Below are 22,638 nucleotides of genomic sequence, written 5' to 3'. Positions count from 1 at the left end.
GGCATAGGTCAAAAACAAATTCAAATGTGAAACTCTTTTCATTACAAATTTTTTTTTTGTCCAAACTTATCACGTACTTACCAGCTAACTTTATGGAAATATTGAACTACAATTTAATATAAAATCTCAGAAAAGATGCTTGTAAAACTCTGTAATCATAAAATTCTATCCAGACTTTGCCTTAAAACTTACATTTTCAATCAGTCATTAATCTATTTGTCTTCACCTAATACTAATGTTAAGGTATAAGCATAAAAAAACAACAAATTGATTTCAAAATTTTATTCATTTTTCCTACATCAGATTTAACAGCTTAATTTTGTCATTCTGATGATAAAGATTCCTTCAGTTTCTCATATTTTGCTTGATCCTGCAAAAGAAAGAAAAAAATCAATGAAAAATAAATATTATCATTAGAAATCTTAAAGAATAAAATCAGATTTAATTTTCTTTAGTATGCTAAGATCTTTCAGATGGTGGCTGGTTGGCACAGTGGTAGCAAGCCTTTCACCTGGGCAGGACTCCGAGGATTAATACAAGTTGTTATAACTTGTTTTAAAATTGTTGTAAAAAACACATAAAGTTTACATAAAACAGTTTTCAGAAAAAATCTTGGTAATTTTCTCCACTCTTCAAAATGTTGATCAAACCACCATTATATTGGTACTTTACCTTTGTTGAAACGGACGGTCTAACTCTTGTGAAGGCCAATTCAAAGTGTTGCTTAGTGACAATGAGGGAGGGCTTATTATCTGCTGTAGAGTTGATGATTGTCTTTAATGCACAAACTGAAGCCTCCCTCACCAATGCTGCCAAATCTGCACCCCTGTATAACACAAAAAGACTGCAGTAATGAGACTCAACGTCCAAAGGAAATATTGTCCTACAAGTGTCTCAGGCCACTTGGTATGCATGGGAAAAAGATATACTTAAAACAAGAAAATATCTGTAAGACATAAATGCCCCCTTTGCCAGTTCCTCGAGTTTCTGAAATTAGCTAGTCATATTACATTGGGACAGAACATAACGGGCGGACAGGGGTAACACTATAGAATTAAACTGTGTATTAATTGTCTAAGCAGGAATTACCATGCTATTGTCAAAACAAACAGAAGAGATCTGGACTCATTTAGAAAAAAATATTTGTATTTTTTACTGTATCTTTTGTTGTTTTTGTGTTTCAAAAAGTTGTGCTAGTTAAAACTTAATTTGTGTAAAAGGAGACAGGAGATTCAAAAGCATGTTGGGTATTGTTAAAGCAAAATACATGTCCCCCACCTGCCCCCACTAGAAAAAGAAACAGTGGCTTTGACCCAAAAACCCTGAAACTCAAACTTGATCTGTAGCTACTCATACTGAGCTTACATACCAACATTCATCAAAATGGCTTGAATCATGGCTGAGAAAAGTAGAGAAAACTGAGTAGACGGACGGATGAACGGACAGACAGACATTGTTCTATACAACAAACTTTTTTGGATCACAAATCTGAAGACTTGTTTGTGCATGACCCATACAATAGGTGTAAACAAAATCCAGTCAATAGCAGAAGACATTCTTTTCAACAACCAATAATACTGGCCATATTGTTAACATATGGGACACAATTCCATTGAAAATATACAAAACTAGATATCCAATTTTAAAAGCTTATTCATAGAACATTATTGAGTCATCATCCTCATCCTAAAAGTTATGCTAACAAATCACAGAAACACATAATGAAACATTCAAAAAGTATTTGGAAGGGTATGTGTACATACGTGTAACGCTGACATCTTGGGTCATTGGCCACATCCTCCAAATTCACATCCTCCTCAAGCTTGGGCTTCGTTCCCTTCTGTATTAATGTAAGAGACCATCAGTAATTAATTTCTTATCCAAAGTGGCATCCTTCTAAAATTCTTACTTACAGTTTAGTCAGCTGTCTGTTCATGTTCCAGTACGGAGGGGGATTTGAATACAGGCAGACGAAAGATTGTGAAATAAGAAAGAGAAGGGAGATACACGATATAATATGGTGAATTCTTTCACTTTTTAATAGATAGGTGTTTGCCATGTGGTTTTAACAGTGTGCAGTTGAAAAGGATGTAAAGACAGCTGAGGTTTTTAGGGCATTATTTGTTTAATTTAAGTCACTAATTTCATTGAAATTTAGTTTGAGATGCATTTTTATTTTATGATGAAATTTTGCAACACTTTTTATTGCAGCCAAGTCATCACTTTGCATGCAAGCAAGATATATTCCTGAAAGAATCTAATCTATATTTATTGTATAAATGAGCAGCATCCTTGTATGCTTACTTTGTAGGTACCTACACCAAACACACTTAAATTATAGTCATAGTACATCATTTTAATCAGATATCACATTCTTTCCAAATGTTCATACATTTCTAGTATCAAAATACCTTACTATTAGCTTCATTATTTGTCTTTTTATCTGTGAGAGAGTTTACCTGTTGTTAAATACAGTACCAGCAGAAACTGTATGCAGAAACTGTATAAATCTTAATTACCTTTGTAATGGTCATCAAGATATCCAGGCGGTCAGATGAATTGGGAAGCCCCACATAGATAGTCTTGTCCAGTCTTCCAGGTCGCAGGACAGCAGGATCTATTATGTCTGAAAGGCAATGTCATAATATCGTCAATACAATCAATCGAATGATACTCTTAAGAATATTGTATACAAGGAAACAATTGCCCAGCATAAAACATAATATCGTCCAAGCTTAAAACTATAATAATAATAATTGTTGTTTGCCAAGTGTTTAATTCATCAAGTACAATTTTTGTATCTGCCTTCATACCATTCAACTTTAACGTCAAATATAAGCCCTACTTTCATTTTTGCCATCTTGTCATGGGTAAAAATTGGAGTAAGTTAGATTGGACTGAATGTTTCCCTATAATGCGTATGTGAAACCAAATCAAACCAATCAAATCCTTAAGTTTTATCCTTTGAACAAGAACAGCTACAGCATTACTTTCATCAGAAAGGAAATAATATAGTTATACAAACCTTCAACTGTACATTACCAATATACGAATGGATTTTTTAATCTGATTGCAAGTCAAATGTCATATCAAAACCAAGTTCATTTTCAACAAAAAACATGTCATATAGATCACATCTGAATCTGATGGAGGAACATACAGAATTTTTGTTTTACCTGGCCTGTTTGTAGATCACGTCTGAATCTGATGGAGGAACATACAGAATTTTTGTTTTACCTGGCCTGTTTGTAGATCACATCTGAATCTGATGAAGGAACATGCAGAATTTTTGTTTTACCTGGCCTGTTTGTGGCTCCCATGATAAACACCTGCTTCCTCTCCTCAAGGCCGTCCATTTCCGTCAAAAGTTGGTTCACAACTCGTACACTGGAGCCACCCTGTACAGAAGTAGCCATTAATGAAAACGCTGTGTGGATATAGCTCACTGAAAAATCATAAATGTATAGTATCCTTCACAGGATTCTACAGACAGTAAAAAATCATGAATAAGAAATCTAAGAAACTTTATTTACATGTATTTAACCAAACTTACCTCCCCTCCATCTGTTCTACGTGGACAAAGGGCATCCAATTCATCAAAGAAAATGACACAAGGTGAGGAGTTCCTAGCCCGCTGGAATACTTGTCGGACTGCTCGCTCGCTCTCCCCTACGTACTGTGGTATAAAATGCAGATCTATCAATTAATCAATGTATCAACTTCTGAAAGTAAACACATCAAATTTTCTTCAATTGTTCAAATTTTCACAGTTTTACCAAGGAAAGATTTCGAGTAAAAAGGAGGTTTTTTCTTTTTTTATATTTGGAAACAGCAAAACTTTCTCTATTGATCTTTTCAGGAATTTTATCTGCTGCAATTTATTCTGTCATCAAATGTAGTAAAAATAGAATACATTGCAAATATCAATCCTTACACTAATGGTCAGATCTGAATTTTGAGCAAACCAGAAAGTATTGGTTAAACTATTATGTCTAAGCTCTTATTTTGACAGATACAGAGCTGAACGCAAAGTCAGAGGAATGAATAATAAGTCAACATGCATCAGACATTTCACACAATTTTTAAATGCTTTAAACTCTGCACTTAGAACAGTGAAAGACAAAAGTGTTTTACACTACATCAGATTAAACTTTTGAGATATATTGATATTTTTTCAAGGAAAAAATAAAACTACACAAAGACACACATTGTAAATTGTCAAGATAACCAAACGTACCATGTTCAGGAGCTCTGGTCCCTTGACAGAGATAAAGTTGATACCAGATTCATTCGCAACTGCCTGAAATCAGAGTCAAATACAACACTAAGTATATTTAAAGATTCTTTTGCGACTGCCTGAAATCAGAACCAAACATAACAATAAATATATCTATAGATTCGATGCATGCTTATCTAATGACTGTCTGATACGAGATTCGCCTAAAAAGTAAATACAAGAGATCCCAGAGGGATCTTGGCGCCCACCATTGAATGTTCTTCATTGGTTCCATGTCAGATTGATCTTTTCCCTACTTTTCTCTTCTTCTAAGTCTTACTAATCTGTGTAAATTCAGAAGAAACCTCTAGTACTTTTCAAACAAGGGAAACCTATATATAAAATTTAAGATTTAGGCACCAAGGGAAACCTATATAACATTTAAGATTTAGGCACCAAGGGGGGCCTATATATGGAATTTGAGAAAGATTCCTTCAGTACTTTCTGAGAAATAGCGATAACAAACTTCAATTGTCAAAATCCAAGATGGCTGCCTGTCGGCCATGTTGTTTTCCGATTTGTCTCAAAATGCAATATGCATAACTAGGCACCGAGGGGAACCTATATATGAAATTTCAAAAAGATCCCTTCAATACTATCTTAGAAATAGCGATAACAAACTTCAATTGTCAAAATCCAAGATGGCTACCTGTCGGCCATGTTGTTTTCCGATTGGTCTCAAAATGCAATATGCATAACTAAACACCGAGGGGAACCTACATATGAAATTTCAGGAAGATCCCTTCATCAGTTTCTTAGAAATAGCGATAACAAGTTTCAATTTTCGAAATCCAAGATGGCTGCCTGTCGGCCATGTTGTTTTCCGATTAGTCTCAAAATGTAAAATGCATAACTAGGCACTAAGGGGAACCTACATATAAAATTTCAGGAAGATCCCTTCATTAGTTTCTTAGAAATAGCGATAACAAACTTCAATTGTCAAAATCCAAGATGGCTGCCTGTCGGCCATGTTGTTTTCCGATTAGTCTCAAAACGCAATATGCATAACTAAGCATCAAGGAAAACCTACATATGAAATTTGAGAAAAATCCCTTAAGTACTTTCTATGAAATAGCGATAACAAACTTCAATTGTCAAAATCCAAGATGGCTGCCTGTCGGCCATGTTGTTTTTCCGATTAGTCTCAAAATGCAATATGCATAACTAAGCATCAAGGGGAACCTACATATGAAATTTGAGAAAGATCCCTTCAGTATTTTCTGAGAAATAGCGATAACAAACTTCAATTGTCAAAATCCAAGATGGCTGCCTGTCGGCCATGTTGTTTTCCGATTGGTCTCAAAATGCAATATGCATAACTAGGCACCAAGGGGAACCTATATTTAAAATTTGAGAAAGATCCCTTCAGTGCTTTCTGAGAATTAGCGATAACAAACTGCATTTGTCAAAATCCAAGATGGCTGCCTGTCGGCCATGTTGTTTTCCGATTGGTCTCAAAATGCAATATGCATAACTAGGCACCAAGAGGAACCTATATATGAAATTTGAGAAAGATCCCTTTAGTGCTTTCTGAGAATTAGCGATAACAAACTTCAATTGTCAAAATCCAAGATGGCTGCCTGTCGGCCATGTTGTTTTCTGATTGGTCTCAAAATGCAATATGCATAACTAGGCACCAAGGGGAACCTACATATGAAGTTTGAGAAAGATCCCTTCAGTACTTTCTGAGAAATAGCGATAACAAGAATTGTTTACGGACGGACGGAGGGACGGACGGACGGACGGACGGACGGACGGACGGACGGACGGACGGACCACGGACCACGGACGCAGGGCGATTTGAATAGCCCACCATCTGATGATGGTGGGCTAATAAACCATAACCTTTATCTTAGCCAGCATGTAAACAGGCATGTCCACAATGGTCATACAAGATTGGTGCAGAGTTAAAAGAAAGTCTACCTTGGCCAAAAGGGTCTTCCCACAGCCCGGGGGTCCCGCCAGCAGGATTCCCTGTGCTCTGTTTAATCCAAGTTCACTGAAGGCTTCTGAATGTTTAACAGGTGCCTGTAATACATAATAATCTCGTTAACTGTGATCAACACCAATGTCTGAAACTATTTGGCCAATATATTATACTCTTCTGATGTTATAAATCTATATTCATTAGATGTTCCTTTTATATTTAATTCCTGAGATGTTTACATGTATTTTTGACTTAATTGACAAGAAACAATTATGACTTTTCAAGAATCTAGTTAATATTTATGTAAATCATGCAGCTGTTTGGATTTCATGATTTTATATCCCTGGTAAATGGTGATGTTGGAAGTCATATATCACTGTAGAAATTAAGACAAACAGAATAACATGCATACTGACTTAAATGTATACTATTTGAAATTATATACTGATATGAAATAAAGAAATGATGTATACAGACAATATTATCTGTCGAGACATTTAAAAATTAATTTCATTTTTCATATGGTATATATAAGGATAGTTGTTGCATTTAAAAGTTTTACATTGTTTCATTGAAGAATTTTTTTATCATTTTTGAAATTAAATATAAACCTGTAGTGGCATTACATACAAGGATGGCAAGTTGTAGATCCTCTCGAACAGTATGCAGGGCTCCAATGTCGTCCCACGAGACATCAGGGATGGTAGCAAAGCCTTCTCTCTTGGCTGATGGCTGAACATACTTCAGAGCTTCCTGTATACAAAACAAAGGTCTCTGTGACAGGGAGACTTATATATCGTAGTACAATTTTACAAACATACTTCAGAGCTTCCTGTATACAAAACAAAGGTCTCTGTGACAGGGAGACTTATATATCGTAGTACAATTTTACAAACATACTTCAGAGCTTCCTGTATACAAAAAAAGGTCTCTGTGACAGGGAGACTTATATATCGTAGTACAATTTTACAAACATACTAGAGACTTATATATCGTAGTACAATTTTACAAACATACTTCAGAGCTTCCTGTATACAAAAAAAGGTCTCTGTGACAGGGAGACTTATATATCGTAGTACAATTTTACAAACATACTAGAGACTTATATATCGTAGTACAATTTTACAAACATACTTCAGAGCTTCCTGTGTACAAAACAAAGGTCTCTGTGACAGGGAGACTTATATATCGTAGTACAATTTTACAAACATACTTCAGAGCTTCCTGTATACAAAACAAAGGTCTCTGTGACAGGGAGACTTATATATCGTAGTACAATTTTACAAACATATTTCAGAGCTTCCTGTATACAAAACAAAGGTCTCTGTGACAGGGACACTTATATATCATAGTACAATTTTACAAACATACTTCAGAGCTTCCTGTATACAAAACAACGGTCTCTGTGACAGGGAGACTTATATATATAGATATCGTAGTACAATTTTACAAACATACTTCAGAGCTTCCTGTATACAAAACAAAGGTCTCTGTGACAGGGAGACTTATATATCGTAGTACAATTTTACAAACATACTTCAGAGCTTCCTGTATACAAAACAAAGGTCTCTGTGACAGGGACACTTATATATCATAGTACAATTTTACAAACATACTTCAGAGCTTCCTGTATACAAAACAAAGGTCTCTGTGACAGGGAGACTTATATATCGTAGTACAATTTTACAAACATACTTCAGAGCTTCCTGTATACAAAACAAAGGTCTCTGTGACAGGGACACTTATATATCATAGTACAATTTTACAAACATACTTCAGAGCTTCCTGTATACAAAACAAAGGTCTCTGTGACAGGGAGACTTATATATATAGATATCGTAGTACAATTTTACAAACATACTTCAGAGCTTCCTGTATACAAAACAAGAGGCCCATAGGGCCTGTATCGCTCACCTGGTTGGATTTGACCAAATGTCAAAATAATGTTCATGTTCAATTCCTTTTGTTTGTTAACTTCAAACAATGCTATATATGGTTATAGCGTGGGGATCCCAACTGCTTTAAAGAAATAATGGAGTCCAGACTCTCTGAGTTTACAACATGCATTTATAACTTTATGACTAGTAGTGATTTAAAGAAATTACCTCTATTTCCCATATGAGGCCCCGTCCCTTTTGACCCTCGGGGGTCAGAGTCACCATTTATGCAAAATCTGTTCCCCTTCCCCCAAGAATGTTTCTTACCAAATTGGGTTCAAATCCATTCATAACTTTATGACTAGTAGCAATTTTAAGGAATTACCTCTATTTCCCCATTAGGCCCCGCCCCTTTGGCCCCTTGGGGGTCAGAGTCACCATTTATGCAAACCCTGTTCCCCTTCCCCAAAGAATGTTTCTTACTAAATTGAGTTCAAATCCATTCATAAATTTATGACTAGTAGCGATTTAAAGGAATTACCTCTATTTCCCATATGGGGCCCCGCCCCTTTGGCCCCTCGGGGGTCAGAGTCACCATTTATGCAAAATCTGTTCCCCTTCCCCAAAGGATGTTTCTTACTAAATTGGGTTCAAATCCATTCATAACTTTATGACTAGTAGCGATTTGAAGGAATTACCTCTATTTCCCCATTAGGCCCCGCCCCTTTGGCCCCTTGGGGGTCAGAGTCACCATTTATGCAAAATCTGTTCCCCTTCCACAAAGGATGTTTCTGACCAAATTGGGTTCAAATCCATTCATAACTTTATGACTAGTAGCGATTTGAAGGAATTACCTTTATTTCCCCATTAGGCCCCGCCCCTTTGGCCCCTTGGGGGTCAGAGTCACCATTTATGCAAAATCTGTTCCCCTTCCCCAAAGGATGTTTCTGACCAAATTGGGTTCAAATTCATTCATAACTTTATGACTAGTAGCGATTTGAAGGAATTACCTCTATTTCCCCCATTAGGCCCCGCCCCTTTGGCCCCTTGGGGGTCAGAGTCACCATTTATGCAAAATCTGTTCCCCTTCCCCAAAGGATGTTTCTGACCAAATTGGGTTCAAATCCATTCATAACTTTATGACTAGTAGCGATTTGAAGGAATTACCTCTATTTCCCCATTAGGCCCCGCCCCTTTGGCCCCTTCGGGGTCAGAGTCACCATTTATGCAAAATCTGTTCCCCTTCCCCAAAGGATGTTTCTGACCAAATTGGGTTCAAATCCTTTCATAACTTTATGACTAGTAGCGATTTAAAGGAATTGCCTCAATTTCCCCTATTGGGCCCCGCCCCTCAGGCCCCTTGGGGGTCAGAGTCACCATTTATGCAAAATCTGATTCCCTTCTGCCAAGGATGTTTCTGACCAAATTTGGTCAAAATCCAATAAGAACTTTTTGACTAGTAGCGATTTGAAGCAAATGTTGACGGACGGACGCCGGACGCCGGACGCCGGACGACGGACGCCGCACCATGGCATAAGCTCACCGGACCTTCGGTACAGGTGAGCTAAAAAGGTCTCTGTGACAGGGAGACTAAGATATCGTAGTACAATTTTACAAACATACTTCAGAGCTTCCTGTGTACAAAACAAAGGTCTCTGTGACAGGGAGACTTATATATCGTAGTACAATTTTACAAACATACTTCAGAGCTTCCTGTGTACAAAACAAAGGTCTCTGTGACAGGGAGACATATATCGTAGTACAATTTTACAAACATACTTCAGAGCTTCCTGTGTACAAAACAAAGGTCTCTGTGACAGGGAGACTTATATATCGTAGTACAATTTTACAAACATACTTCAGAGCTTCCTGTATACAAAACAAAGGTCTCTGTGACAGGGAGACTTATATATCGTAGTACAATTTTACAAACATACTTCAGAGCTTCCTGTATACAAAACAAAGGTCTCTGTGACAGGGAGACTTATATATCGTAGTACAATTTTACAAACATACTTCAGAGCTTCCTGTATACAAAACATAGGTCTCTGTGACAGGGAGACTTATATATCGTAGTACAATTTTACAAACATACTTCAGAGCTTCCTGTATACAAAACAAAGGTCTCTGTGACAGGGAGACTTATATATCGTAGTACAATTTTACAAACATACTTCAGAGCTTCCTGTGTACAAAACAAAGGTCTCTGTGACAGGGAGACTTATATATCGTAGTACAATTTTACAAACATACTTCAGAGCTTCCTGTATACAAAACAAAGGTCTCTGTGACAGGGAGACTTATATATCATAGTACAATTTTACCAGCATACTTCAGAGCTTCCTGTATACAAAACAAAGGTCTCTGTGACAGGGAGACTTATATATCGTAGTACAATTTTACAAACATACTTCAGAGCTTCCTGTATACAAAACAAAGGTCTCTGTGACAGGGAGACTTAGAATTATCATAGTACAATTTCACAAACATGGTCCTGTATAGAAAATGAAAGTCTTTGGGAGAATAAGAAATCAAAGTACAATGTAACAGAGTGCCGAGATAACAGAATCGAAATGTAGGGTAGCTCATCTACCATCTTTGTATGACCTCAGCTGTTGTAAAGAACTAAACCCCAACTAAAACAAGTCTTGAAACAGTAAATTACAGTATATCCTACTCAATTTCATTTCACAGTTTACAAAACACAGCAGTATCCAGTCTCAAACAGACAGTATTACAGAATGAAATTTTCACAAAAACATTTTTTTCATTTGTAAATACAGAATCCATAAGCACCAGAGGAATGAAAATATTGACGAAACATTTCTGTAATTTACTACTTAATTATTAATTATGTCATCATATTTAAATGAAAAAGACTGGTCCCGTCACTCCCTACCCCCAAAAAGGACTCAGTATGTGGCAAGAAGAGGAAACCAAACAGTACCATAAAATCTTCCATTGTGATGTAGAGGTTCTCCATCTGCTGTGGACTCAGGGGAGGATGTTCCTTCAGCCAACTCAACACTGAAACATAGACGATCAGTTTTAACAACCAACTACTGTAACAGCATTACATTACTGCACTATCCAATGCATGTAAATAAAAGGATTCACGTTATATATACACGATAAACTTTTACCTGTTTCCAATTCAGCATGGATTTCTTTCTGTGTGTCTCGCTTAGCTGTTGTATCATTGGTCGATTCATTTGTACATATTTCCATGGAAACGTCTGTCTGTTCTTCCTTTGAGATTTCTGTCTGCCTCTCCTTAGAGATATCTGTTTCTCCCTCCTTGGAGGGTTCTGTTTGTCCAGTAGTGGATATGTCAGTTTGTCCTATTATGGAGATGTCTGTTTGTCCTTCCTTGGAGATGTCACTGGGTACGACTTTACTGACAGTGTTTTGACTGGATGTACCAGGTATCCCATCACTGGCTTGTAGTTTCTGGAACACTCTAGGTGATGAAGAGGAAACTCATTTTTCTTTTTCTTAAATTACCGTAATTCTATTTACTGACATCAATTTATACCTAAAGATATCGTAAATATTATGTTTTCAAGGTATAAGCTATTAATTACATATTGTCCTTCAATTGTTTATTAGACTTTGACCTGCTTCAAAACCATTACAGACAGTTTTTGAATTCCAAGAATTTTACTGCTACAGCAAAAGTAAAATGCTTGATGACAAGTTACAAGTCTATAGTAGTCCTTGTTAATAGTTAATGATATACAAAATGCAATCTGCTACTGATACGATAATTAGATATGCAGTTGGTAACTTAGTAAAGTAAGCTAAAAGTGTAATAACTTGTTTCACACATACCTGTTAACAGCTGTCATTGATGCCTCTCTTGCAAGGGACATAAGATCTGCCCCCACATACCCAGGAGAGTTTTTGGCCAGAAAGTCAAAATCAAAGTTCTCAGTCAGCTTCAGCTCTCTACACAGCACTAGCAATATTCTGTAAAATATCAACATTGTAAGAATTATTGTCAGTATTTTTACTTCGGGGGGAAAAGACATGCAATTGTGTCACATCTGTATTCATTTTGAGGTACCATGTAAACATACACATCATGTCCAAATTCATTATTTCATAATACAGGAATCATTTTCATAATTTGCTTGAATCCATTATTTGATGTTACAGGTAAAAGTTAAAAAACTTAAATGCTGCCAAATATACAAAAATACTGACAGCTAAAAAATCAGAACAAAAAACAAAAAACAAAACTCTGACAAACCTAAGAGGTTAATTTTGAAATAATATCTGCAGTATGCTTTACCTTTTCCTGGCTTTTTCATCTGGTATACCAAGACAAATTTCCCTGTCAAATCGGCCAGCCCTTCTGAGAGCAGGATCTATTGAGTCAGGTCTGTTAGTTGCGCCAATCACCAGCACATGGGAATCGGTTTTACTGCCAAGATCTAGAGAAGAGGGATGACTCAAATATCACAAACAACAATCCCTAGTACACATAGTTATGACTTAAACCAACAAATTTACGATGAGACATGAGTTAGTTAAACAAGAGGCCCATTGGGCATATATCGCTCACTTGGTTGAATTTGAACAAACTTTAAAATAATGTTTATGTTCAATTCGTTAATATGTATGCTTTATTTGTCAATGTAGAACAATGCTATATATGGTTATAGTGTGGGGATCCCAACTGCTTTAAAGAAGTAACGAAGTACAGACTCTCTAAGGGCGTGAAAAGACCTCAGGGATTGTTTTTACAACATGATTGTGTTCAAAGAAACCAAGTCCCTTAGGGTGGGGAAAGACCCTTGGGCCTATTTTTACATCAGAATTGTGTTTATCCCGTACATGCTATACATGGTTATGGGATGGAGGATCACAGCAACCATTTACGCAAAATCTGCAGTTCGCCTTTCCCCAAGCATGCTTCTGACCAAATTGGGTTTAAATCCATCCATAACTTTATTACTAGTACCAATTTAAAGAAATTACTTCTATTTCCCCTATTTGACCACCTTCAGTCCAGGTGAGCTAACAAAATGAAAGAAGATTTTTTTAAATGATATTACAGGAGGCAGTTCTCTAACCTTACCGTCCATACAGGTAAGGAGTTGGGCCACAATCCGACGCTCCATGTCTTTAGAGGCAGTCTCTCGTTTTGGTGAAATGGCGTCAATTTCATCAATGAACACAATGCACGGTGCAGAAGTCTACAGAAAATAATGTTGTATAAGAGAAATTTATAAAACATTTTATTCTAGTTGTTGTATTATTTTTATCAACATATTTAAATAGTACAAGGATATCAGTTATTAAATCAGAAATATATTTCATGTTTGTTTTCAATCTTTTTTTTTTATTTTGTCCCGACAGGATCTATAGCTCATGTTGTACATCAACCTCAAGGTTCATGATACACTGTAGTAGGACTAGACATATATCTATAACAGTACTTTATTATTTGATCTAAGACCTTTATATCTGGGATCTGACAAAATCCAATAAATAAGTTAAAAGTTGCTAATGATATATTGTCTAGTGAACTGTCAAACTGATAATTTTTGTCAATAGAATAATTTTGCTTTTTTTTTCGTAAATGCATATATTCATACTTTTTATTCACACATCTTTCACTTTTTAGAAAAAAAACAGTGATATAGGTCAAAGTTTGGAAAATATTTGACACCATTTTTGTGATTTCTTTCCAAAAAAATATGTCTTTTTTTTCATTTGTTTTATTTTTTTGTGGTTTTAATACCAGAACTGTTTTGCATAACACGTACATGTACTACCAGCTGAAAATTGGGCTTTCATAAGAATGAAAAGGAAGACTGCATATATGTCCTGCAAACACTGTGTGGCCAAATATCATCATGTTACCATACTTCATAAGTTCATATAATATAATTTTTTACCATACTAATCAAGTGAGGCTTCTCACAGAAATTCCAATTCATATTAAAGAATTTTCTGTGACTGAAAATGTTGAGATCATAATATATGCACCCACGAAAAAAAAAAAAATCCTAACCACAAAATTTAGCCTAGTGTCTGTCTCTTCTATTTACAGTTAAACATTTATTTGGTTATCTGTTATGTAAATGTAGAACTGCAGGATCTATCCCTGGAATTCGTAAATATCTTATAATTTAATAAAACAATTACCACAGCTTTGTCAAACAGATCTCTGATCTTCTCCTCGGATTCCCCAGACACACCCGACACCACCTCTGTGGCTGCTATCTTTATGAAAGGTAAACCCAACTCCTGGTCAAATAAAAACATAAATGGAAGAATAAAATTATGTTAACAATTTAAAGTTTGAAGCTGATACACTACAAAATTGTCTATTTGAAATTTCATTGTCAAAATACTGAAATTTAATTTGTATAAATTTAATACTGAATTAAAAAAATGTTATCTTTTTAATAGTGATGTAAATACATTGTACTTGCTAACAAAACAAATTTGACTAGTTAGAGATTTCAGTACTTTCACAATCTCAACCGCACCATACAAAATGTACATGTTTACTCAAGCTATTACATCAGATGAAATATTCATGGATGTTTTCCCCTGTTAGTATTTAGACCGTTTCATCATGGTACAAATTCCAATGCATACTCCATATTATCAAACTGTATCTTAACTAAATTCATTGTATTTATATTTGTGATTCCTTGTCAAACAAGAAAATTGCAAATACTATACACTACAAATATTTCATGTAAAACAGTAATACATATTTTGTTTACATCAGTATTCTCTCTGATTGGATGCCTCCAATTCTTCTTTGTCATCTCTCTAGTATGTTTATTTCTGCAAGCATTTTAAAGCTGTCAATTTTATCAAGAGTGCTACTTACCCCAGCAATGGCATTTGCCAGTAGAGTCTTGCCACAGCCTGGGGGTCCGTGCAGGAGGAATCCTCGAGGTGGAGTCACGCCTAATTGCTGGTATACCTCTGGATGTTTCATATGGACAAGCAGCTTACATACCTCCTGAAAAGAACATTTAGTTCATAATGATAATACAGAAAACATATCAGATTTGATATGTGACAGCGAGATAGATTGAAATTAAATCCAGATTAGGTGATCAAATGTTGTAATACAGCTAGAGTTTGACTTTGGTTTTATTAACACATCTAAATATTGTGAACACATGCTTCAGCAGACTTCAGTTTTTAATCCCTTAACCTTTTAAAACACAACATAAGCTCAAAATGATGTTAAAACAAGAAGTAACCTTGTATGATTAAAATGTAAATGAATAAATGACAATGAAATCTACAAAATACACTGAATTCATGAAAAAAAAAAATATTTGTACGCCAGTATTCAAAATATAATTGCTTAACTATCTTTTTTTGTAATTTTTCATGGTCTTTATATTAAGGGAAATAAAATCATACATTACCATCAAACACTCTTCATTGCCGCCGAAATCAGCAAATGTCGCTGATGATATCTGCACTTCTGGCCCTGATAATCAAAATCACATGACTATTGTCCGTTTGTCCACTTCAATCGATAACGTCAAAGACTTATAAATTAGTAGAAATTAATATGAACATTTGAACTATAGAATTCTTAATTCACAAAATTCTAATTCCAAATTCTGTCTGCATTCATCAGAAGTCTCTGTCAAGTATTAATCATCTTGTTTCAATTAATCTTCTTTTTTTTCTTCTTTCTTTCTCTTCCACAGTTAAGAAACAGAATAAAATGTTTACCTTTGCTTTTCTTTCCTTGATTTTCATCACCACTATCATCATCCTTCTTTTTCCTTTTCTTTATAACCTTTTCAATGAACATTTTAAGAATAATTAACGTATAAGGGAGATGGATAATAGTTCTCTCTATCATCAGCAGATTATATCTGCACATTTATCGGTGAATACTTGAATTTATGAAGACAAACTGTACTTTTTCATTTATTTGTATGAATTTCAAAACAAATAAAACAAATGATAGTCAAAAATGTGATTTCCCTATAACTATAGTATAGTAAAGTTTATCCCCTCCCATGGGGCAAACGCAAGACCCCAGGGCTAGGAAATTCACAATTATGGTAAAGCACCTTAAGACCCTTCGATCTGTGAAGAGTATTTAATTCTACCTTATTTGGGCTGTAAGAAGAAGATTTTTAAAATTTCTGTTAATTTGACCCTTTTTGGCCCCGCCCATCAGCCCCTGGGGGTCAGTCAGGGCCAACATGTACATACCATCAAACTGTCATCCCAAGCTGATAATGTTAACGAAGTTAGAATGAATTCCAATAAAAATTCAACAAATAATAGTCAAAAATGTGATTTCCCTATATAAACTATAGTAAAGTTTACCCCCTCCCCAGGGGCAAACATGAGACCCTAGGGTCATGAAATTCACAATTTTGGTAAAGCACCTTAAGATCCTTCCATCTATGTAGAGTATTTTATTTTACCATATCTGAGAGTAGAGAAGAAGATTTTTGAAATTTTAGTCAATTTGACCCTTTTTGGCCCCGCCCATCAGCCCCTGGGGGTCAACTAGGGCCAACCTGTACATACCATCAAAGTGTCATCCCATGCTGATAATTTGATACAAGTTAGAATGAATTCCAATACAAATCCAACAAATAATAGTCAAAAATGTGATTTCCCTATATAAACTATAGTAAAGTTTACCCCTTCCCCAGGGGCAAACGTGAGACCCCAGGGTCATGAAATTCACAATTTTGGTAAAGCACCTTAAGATCCTTCCATCTATGAAGAGCATTTGATTCTACCATATCTAAGAGTAGAGAAGAAGATTTTTGAAATTTTTTTGTAAATTTTACCCTTTTTGGCCCCGCCCACCAGCCCCTGGGGGTCAACTAGGGCCAACATGTACATACCATCAAACTGTCATCCCATGCTGATAATTTGATACAAGTTAGAATGAATTCCAATACAAATCCAACAAATAATAGTCAAAAATGTGATTTCCCTATATAAACTATAGTAAAGTTTACCCCCTCCCCAGGGGCAAACATGAGACCCTAGGGTCATGAAATTCACAATTTTGGTAAAGCACCTTAAGATCCTTCCATCTATGTAGAGTATTTTATTTTACCATATCTGAGAGTAGAGAAGAAGATTTTTGAAATTTTAGTCAATTTGACCCTTTTTGGCCCCGCCCATCAGCCCCTGGGGGTCAACTAGGGCCAACCTGTACATACCATCAAAGTGTCATCCCATGCTGATAATTTGATACAAGTTAGAATGAATTCCAATACAAATCCAACAAATAATAGTCAAAAATGTGATTTCCCTATATAAACTATAGTAAAGTTTACCCCTTCCCCAGGGGCAAACGTGAGACCCCAGGGTCATGAAATTCACAATTTTGGTAAAGCACCTTAAGATCCTTCCATCTATGAAGAGCATTTGATTCTACCATATCTAAGAGTAGAGAAGAAGATTTTTGAAATTTTTTTGTAAATTTTACCCTTTTTGGCCCCGCCCACCAGCCCCTGGGGGTCAACTAGGGCCAACATGTACATACCATCAAACTGTCATCCCATGCTGATAATTTGATACAAGTTAGAATGAATTCCAATACAAATCCAACAAATAATAGTCAAAAATGTGATTTCCCTATATAAACTATAGTAAAGTTTACCCCCTCCCCAGGGGCAAACATGAGACCCCAGGGTCATGAAATTCACAGTTTTGGTAAAGCACCTTAAGACCCTTTCATCTATGAAGAGTGTTTGATTCCACCTTATCTGAGAGTAGAGAAGAAGATTTTTGAAGTTTTAGTCAATTTGACCCTTTTTGGCCCCGCCCCTCAGGCCCCTTGGGGGTGGGGACCATATAATTCACAATTTTGGTTCACCCTCAGCCATGGAAGCTTCCTGTAAAATTTCATTGAATTTAGTTCAGCAGTTTTTAAGAAGAAGTTGAAAATGTAAATTGTTTACGACGCACGACGGACGACGGACGACGCACGACGCACACCGCACGACGCCGGACAAAAGGCGATTGCAATAGGTCAACTGAGACTTCGTCTCAGGTGACCTAATAAAATCATACATTACCATCAAACACTCTTCATTGCCGCCGAAATCAGCAAATGTCGCTGATGATATCTGCACTTCTGGCCCTGATAATCAAAATCACATGACTATTGTCCGTTTGTCCACTTCAATCGATAACGTCAAAGACTTATAAATTAGTAGAAATTAATATGAACATTTGAACTATAGAATTCTTAATTCACAAAATTCTAATTCCAAATTCTGTCTGCATTCATCAGAAGTCTCTGTCAAGTATTAATCATCTTGTTTCAATTAATCTTCTTTTTTTTCTTCTTTCTTTCTCTTCCACAGTTAAGAAACAGAATAAAATGTTTACCTTTGCTTTTCTTTCCTTGATTTTCATCACCACTATCATCATCCTTCTTTTTCCTTTTCTTTATAACCTTTTCAATGAACATTTTAAGAATAATTAACGTATAAGGGAGATGGATAATAGTTCTCTCTATCATCAGCAGATTATATCTGCACATTTATCAGTGAATACTTGAATTTATGAAGACAAACTGTACTTTTTCATTTATTTGTATATATATATTTATTCTTAAAAATTACAGGTACTGCCTGACCACAGTAGTTTTTCTACATGAAAATTTCACAATAAACTCAAAAACAATTCTATATTCTATACACCTTTCTAGCACTTCCTTCCTTCGTACGTTTCTTTTTAGACTTCTGGTCATTCAGATCACCAGCATCAGCACCAGGTTTATTATGATGTTGAGACTTATCATTAGGTGTGGAGTTACTTCCCTTTGACCCTACACGATCAATAAAGAATGCAGGACTGTCGCCATCAGCATCCATTTCCTCAGGTAATCCACTTTGATTTGTATTTCCTTCATCCTCTTTCGATACAAATGAGCTAGGAGAACCAGTCAAGTCAATTTGGTCACAAAATGAAATTGCAGAATCCTTTTTAGAAGTTTGTGAACTAGAATCGTACCAGGGTGAGGAAAGTTTGGAGTTACTGTTATCTTTACTAGGCACAGACCTGGGGCTTTTCTGGTAAAGACTTGTCATCATGCTGTTCATTCCATTTCTATCCTGAAATATACATACTGATTCATCAAATAGAAGTCGAATGGCAAAAACATGATTTGGTTAGGGGTTTTCAGGTCATTTATAACATAGCTTCGGTCACATGACAGTTAAGGTCAAATACCATATTTGCACTCAAATAAAACATTACAGTCTTGGGAAGACTTATTTGTGAACATTTGTGAAGAGTATCTTTAAATTAACAATTCTGCAAAAAAAAATGAAGGGGCTTAAGGTATTTGTGAGCAGGGATTAATTTGCAGATAAATACTTTGAAGAAAATATTAACTGTATAGAGTATTATATATATATATATATATATATATATTTTGTATCAGTTTTGTATGATTTACAGTTATGACAGGCACCACAATAATGTAAAATAACATTACTGGCAGTTATATTCAATGTTCCAATAATTGATACATGTATAAAGAGGTTGTCCATTAAACAGTTGCAGAATAAAATATCTAATAAACTTCAAAGTTACTGAATAGCATGTAAAATAAACAATTACTCACTTCATATGACACATAATTGTCAGGGTTGGAGGAGAAACTTGCATCTGAATCCGAGGAATCACCATCACCGTCGAATTCTGGCAAACTGAAAATTGGCATTCAAACATCATAGATATGGAGGAACATCCCTTAGCTCTACCTGTACACGATAATTTTTAAATATAATGTTACTTTAAGAATCTAAAGCTTTGAAATAAATATTGTCCATTTTGGTACTATATATAATATAGCATAGTATATATGCTGTTTATGTCTATTTATATTCGATTTCTATGAGATTCATTTGACGAAACATGCTTTTATACATATCGACAGGATTTACTTATATTTGATTTCTAAGAGATCCATTCGATGAAAACTGCTACTTGACATGCAGGTCTGATTTTCATCTACATCAAACACTCTGACACTCAGGTTTTAACTTCTTCATTAATTTGATTAATTCTTTAAAGCATTACCTTTGATTATTTGTACTAGTTTTTTGTCTTTTTCGGAGATGTTGGTCTTCCAGTTGGTTGGTGTTGTCCACATCGGTTTCCTTTAGGACAACTGTGTATGCTGTGGATAGTGAATTGACAGTATATTATGTAATACAGAGAATGCATGATGGAAGTTTGGTATTTCTTAAAACTATTTTAATATTACAAAAGAACTGAACTTCAAACAACCGCTGATAACATATTTTTTTCAATAGATTTTCTATGTACAAATAACAATATATGTATACATATATTTGTGGTAGCTTTTGATCATGAGGACCAATTTACATTGTTACTTTAATATCAAACCTTGTGACGTACATTGATCATACTAATACTGATACCTTTTTCAACTGATTTTGTGAAAGCATTTTTTTTCTTCCTGGAATATTCGCTGAAAAGAAAAATGTTATCAAAATATTGTAATTTTATAATTAAGTCAGACATAGATCCTATTAATAAATGCACCAGATCTAGATTCTAGACATAAAAATTAATTTTTCATAAACATGTGTATTAATAATATATCATGCACTTCTGATCAAAAAGTTATTACAATATAAAATTGTTTTGTGTAGATTTTACAGTGGGTTTGTTGAGAAAAAGACTGTCAACGTACTCTACCTATTATATGTTCTAGTGCCAGAGAAACTGTATGTCCATCTCCTTCGTATATTATACCGACAAAACAAGAACAACCTTTATGATAAAGTATAAAGCAATATGAATTTAAGGATGGTATTACCTGAATTGATTCTGTAGGTCATCTGCCATAACACTTGCAACAACAGGTTTCCTTGAGGCATTAGCATATTTGACATACTGAAAAATATGTACAAATAATTCAATATAATTTACATCATTCAGCTTACTTCATGATATGTTTTGATAAACTTTCAGCAGACTAGCAGACCATCTCCTGACCTCCAATTTCTTTGATGGTTTCTGTAAAATTTCATGCACAAAACTCACAGGAATATACAGCATATGTACATTGCATCTGGACTTTATTTCTTCAGCATGCACATTCTCCAAATAAATACATACATAAACCCTGGCTTCCAATTTCAAACTGTAGTGTATGTACCTAAATTATTTCAAAATTAGGTAACTAGCACAGTGGTCTGCCAGGCTGCTCATGTCGTTGGCATACAATTGTACTTTATAAATGAAGTTATAACAATAAATAATCTAGAGCAGATCCTTACATAGAATTATTCTATAAGGACCTGTATCATGCATTGTATACAAAAGCGTATATTATTACATAGAATTCAAGAATACAAATGTCTGCGGCCAGGCCATTGATAGCAGTAAAATCTTAGTGTCAATTCCTGAATTGTAAATAAATTAATATATCAAATGTTGATGTTTTTGTTTATAGATATATATAAAACTTCATCTTAAGCTACCAGAATGGGAATTTAGTTGTATTATAGCTAAGTTTGTGTAATATCTTAGTGCTAAGTGCAAAAAGGGTTTAAAAAATGAAGAGTTTATCCATAAAATAATAAAATTATTATTTGGTAACGTTATTTTGAGCTTTATATATATTGGTATATGGGACTAACGACGTATCTCCAATTAAAGCATGATGTGCAAGTGAAGTAAATTAATATTTTTAATGTGAGCATTTAACCAAATTAATGAAATAAATTATTATCATCTTATAACTTACTCCTTGAATTAAACACTAAAATATTGTACACACGTTATAATTAACGCAGTTATCATACACATAAATTACTCCACTAGATCCCATTCAGGTCCCATTCAAGTCCGCCATGTTTGCTGATTCAATTATCACCGACACATTGCTTGATGATACATCTTTTTTTTTTAATAAAAATGGTATTGTAATATCCTAATAGATTCTACCCCTTTGGGCCTTTTATGAAATGACACATTTATCATGATCAGCGATCGGTGGACGGTGAGCCTGTTGTATTCGCTTTTACGTACCTGTCGAACACGCGACAACAACCGTGGATCGCTGAAATAATGTCCCTTTTGCTTCTTTTGGCCCGACATAGTGGAGGAAAATCAAAAGCATTAATTCATGATAAATATTTCGAGTTCAGCTAGCTAGAAATCTTGACACTGAACCCACGAGTTTGTTTCCGGATGTAGCAGAACATATGTAAGCTGCTTCTGGAAAATGCGGATAAAATTTCCGGAAATTCCGATACAAAATTAAGATTTTTCTAATACTTTTTGGTACAGTATGTCTGACCGGTGAATAGCGACTGTTTTTAAATGCAAAACTGATTTGACCATCTCATTATCTGTTGCGATAAATTCTTTTGAAAATGAAATGAAACAAGAAATATCTTTAAAAAAAAGATAAACAGCATAGTTTAAATGCTGGTGTTAATAATATAAAATTACTGGTGAAATAAATGAACGACCTAATGTGTTTCAGCACAGATAACAAAATGATATCTGTTTGAATCATTTTGGTGATAATA

General features: G+C 35.0%; 1 protein-coding gene across 2 annotated transcripts; it reads right to left on the bottom strand.

Annotated features, from left to right (window-relative positions):
* Nucleotides 1-267: 267 nt before the first annotated feature.
* Nucleotides 268-22,373, bottom strand: LOC117323344 (nuclear valosin-containing protein-like). 2 transcript variants are annotated; one of them, XM_033878503.1, is made up of 24 exons: nt 22,133-22,373; nt 20,916-20,992; nt 20,515-20,564; nt 20,150-20,249; nt 19,692-19,776; nt 18,763-19,176; nt 18,449-18,515; nt 18,133-18,197; nt 14,937-15,071; nt 14,237-14,338; nt 13,164-13,281; nt 12,375-12,516; nt 11,912-12,049; nt 11,224-11,540; nt 11,028-11,107; nt 6,834-6,956; nt 6,200-6,304; nt 4,238-4,300; nt 3,554-3,676; nt 3,299-3,398; nt 2,520-2,626; nt 1,764-1,840; nt 673-826; nt 268-370 (listed from the first exon to the last, which is right to left on the bottom strand). In XM_033878503.1, the coding sequence occupies exons 1-24, from the start codon at nt 22,199-22,201 to the stop codon at nt 323-325; spliced, it is 2,859 nt and encodes a 952-aa protein (XP_033734394.1). In that variant the 5' UTR covers nt 22,202-22,373; the 3' UTR covers nt 268-322. The 2 variants fall into 2 exon arrangements, with proteins under 2 accessions (XP_033734394.1, XP_033734395.1); XM_033878504.1 differs by lacking the exon at nt 18,133-18,197 and adding an exon at nt 15,490-15,554.
* Nucleotides 22,374-22,638: the final 265 nt, after the last annotated feature.

This window comes from Pecten maximus, chromosome 3, assembly GCF_902652985.1.
Source record: "Pecten maximus chromosome 3, xPecMax1.1, whole genome shotgun sequence".
NCBI classification, from domain to species: Eukaryota; Metazoa; Mollusca; class Bivalvia; order Pectinida; family Pectinidae; genus Pecten; species Pecten maximus.
Note: the sequence above shows the minus strand (reverse complement) of the source record. Positions and strands in the feature narration are given on the sequence as shown.

Coding starts and splice junctions, on each gene's coding strand:
- LOC117323344 (XM_033878503.1), bottom strand. CDS start 22,201: ATGTCGGGCCAAAAGAAGCAAAAGGGACATTATTTCAGCGATCCACGG. Junction 20,250..20,514: donor CACAAAATCAGTTGAAAAAG/GTATCAGTATTA, acceptor CACTATCCACAG/CATACACAGTTGTCCTAAAG. Junction 12,050..12,374: donor GATGAAAAAGCCAGGAAAAG/GTAAAGCATACT, acceptor GATATTTTACAG/AATATTGCTAGTGCTGTGTA.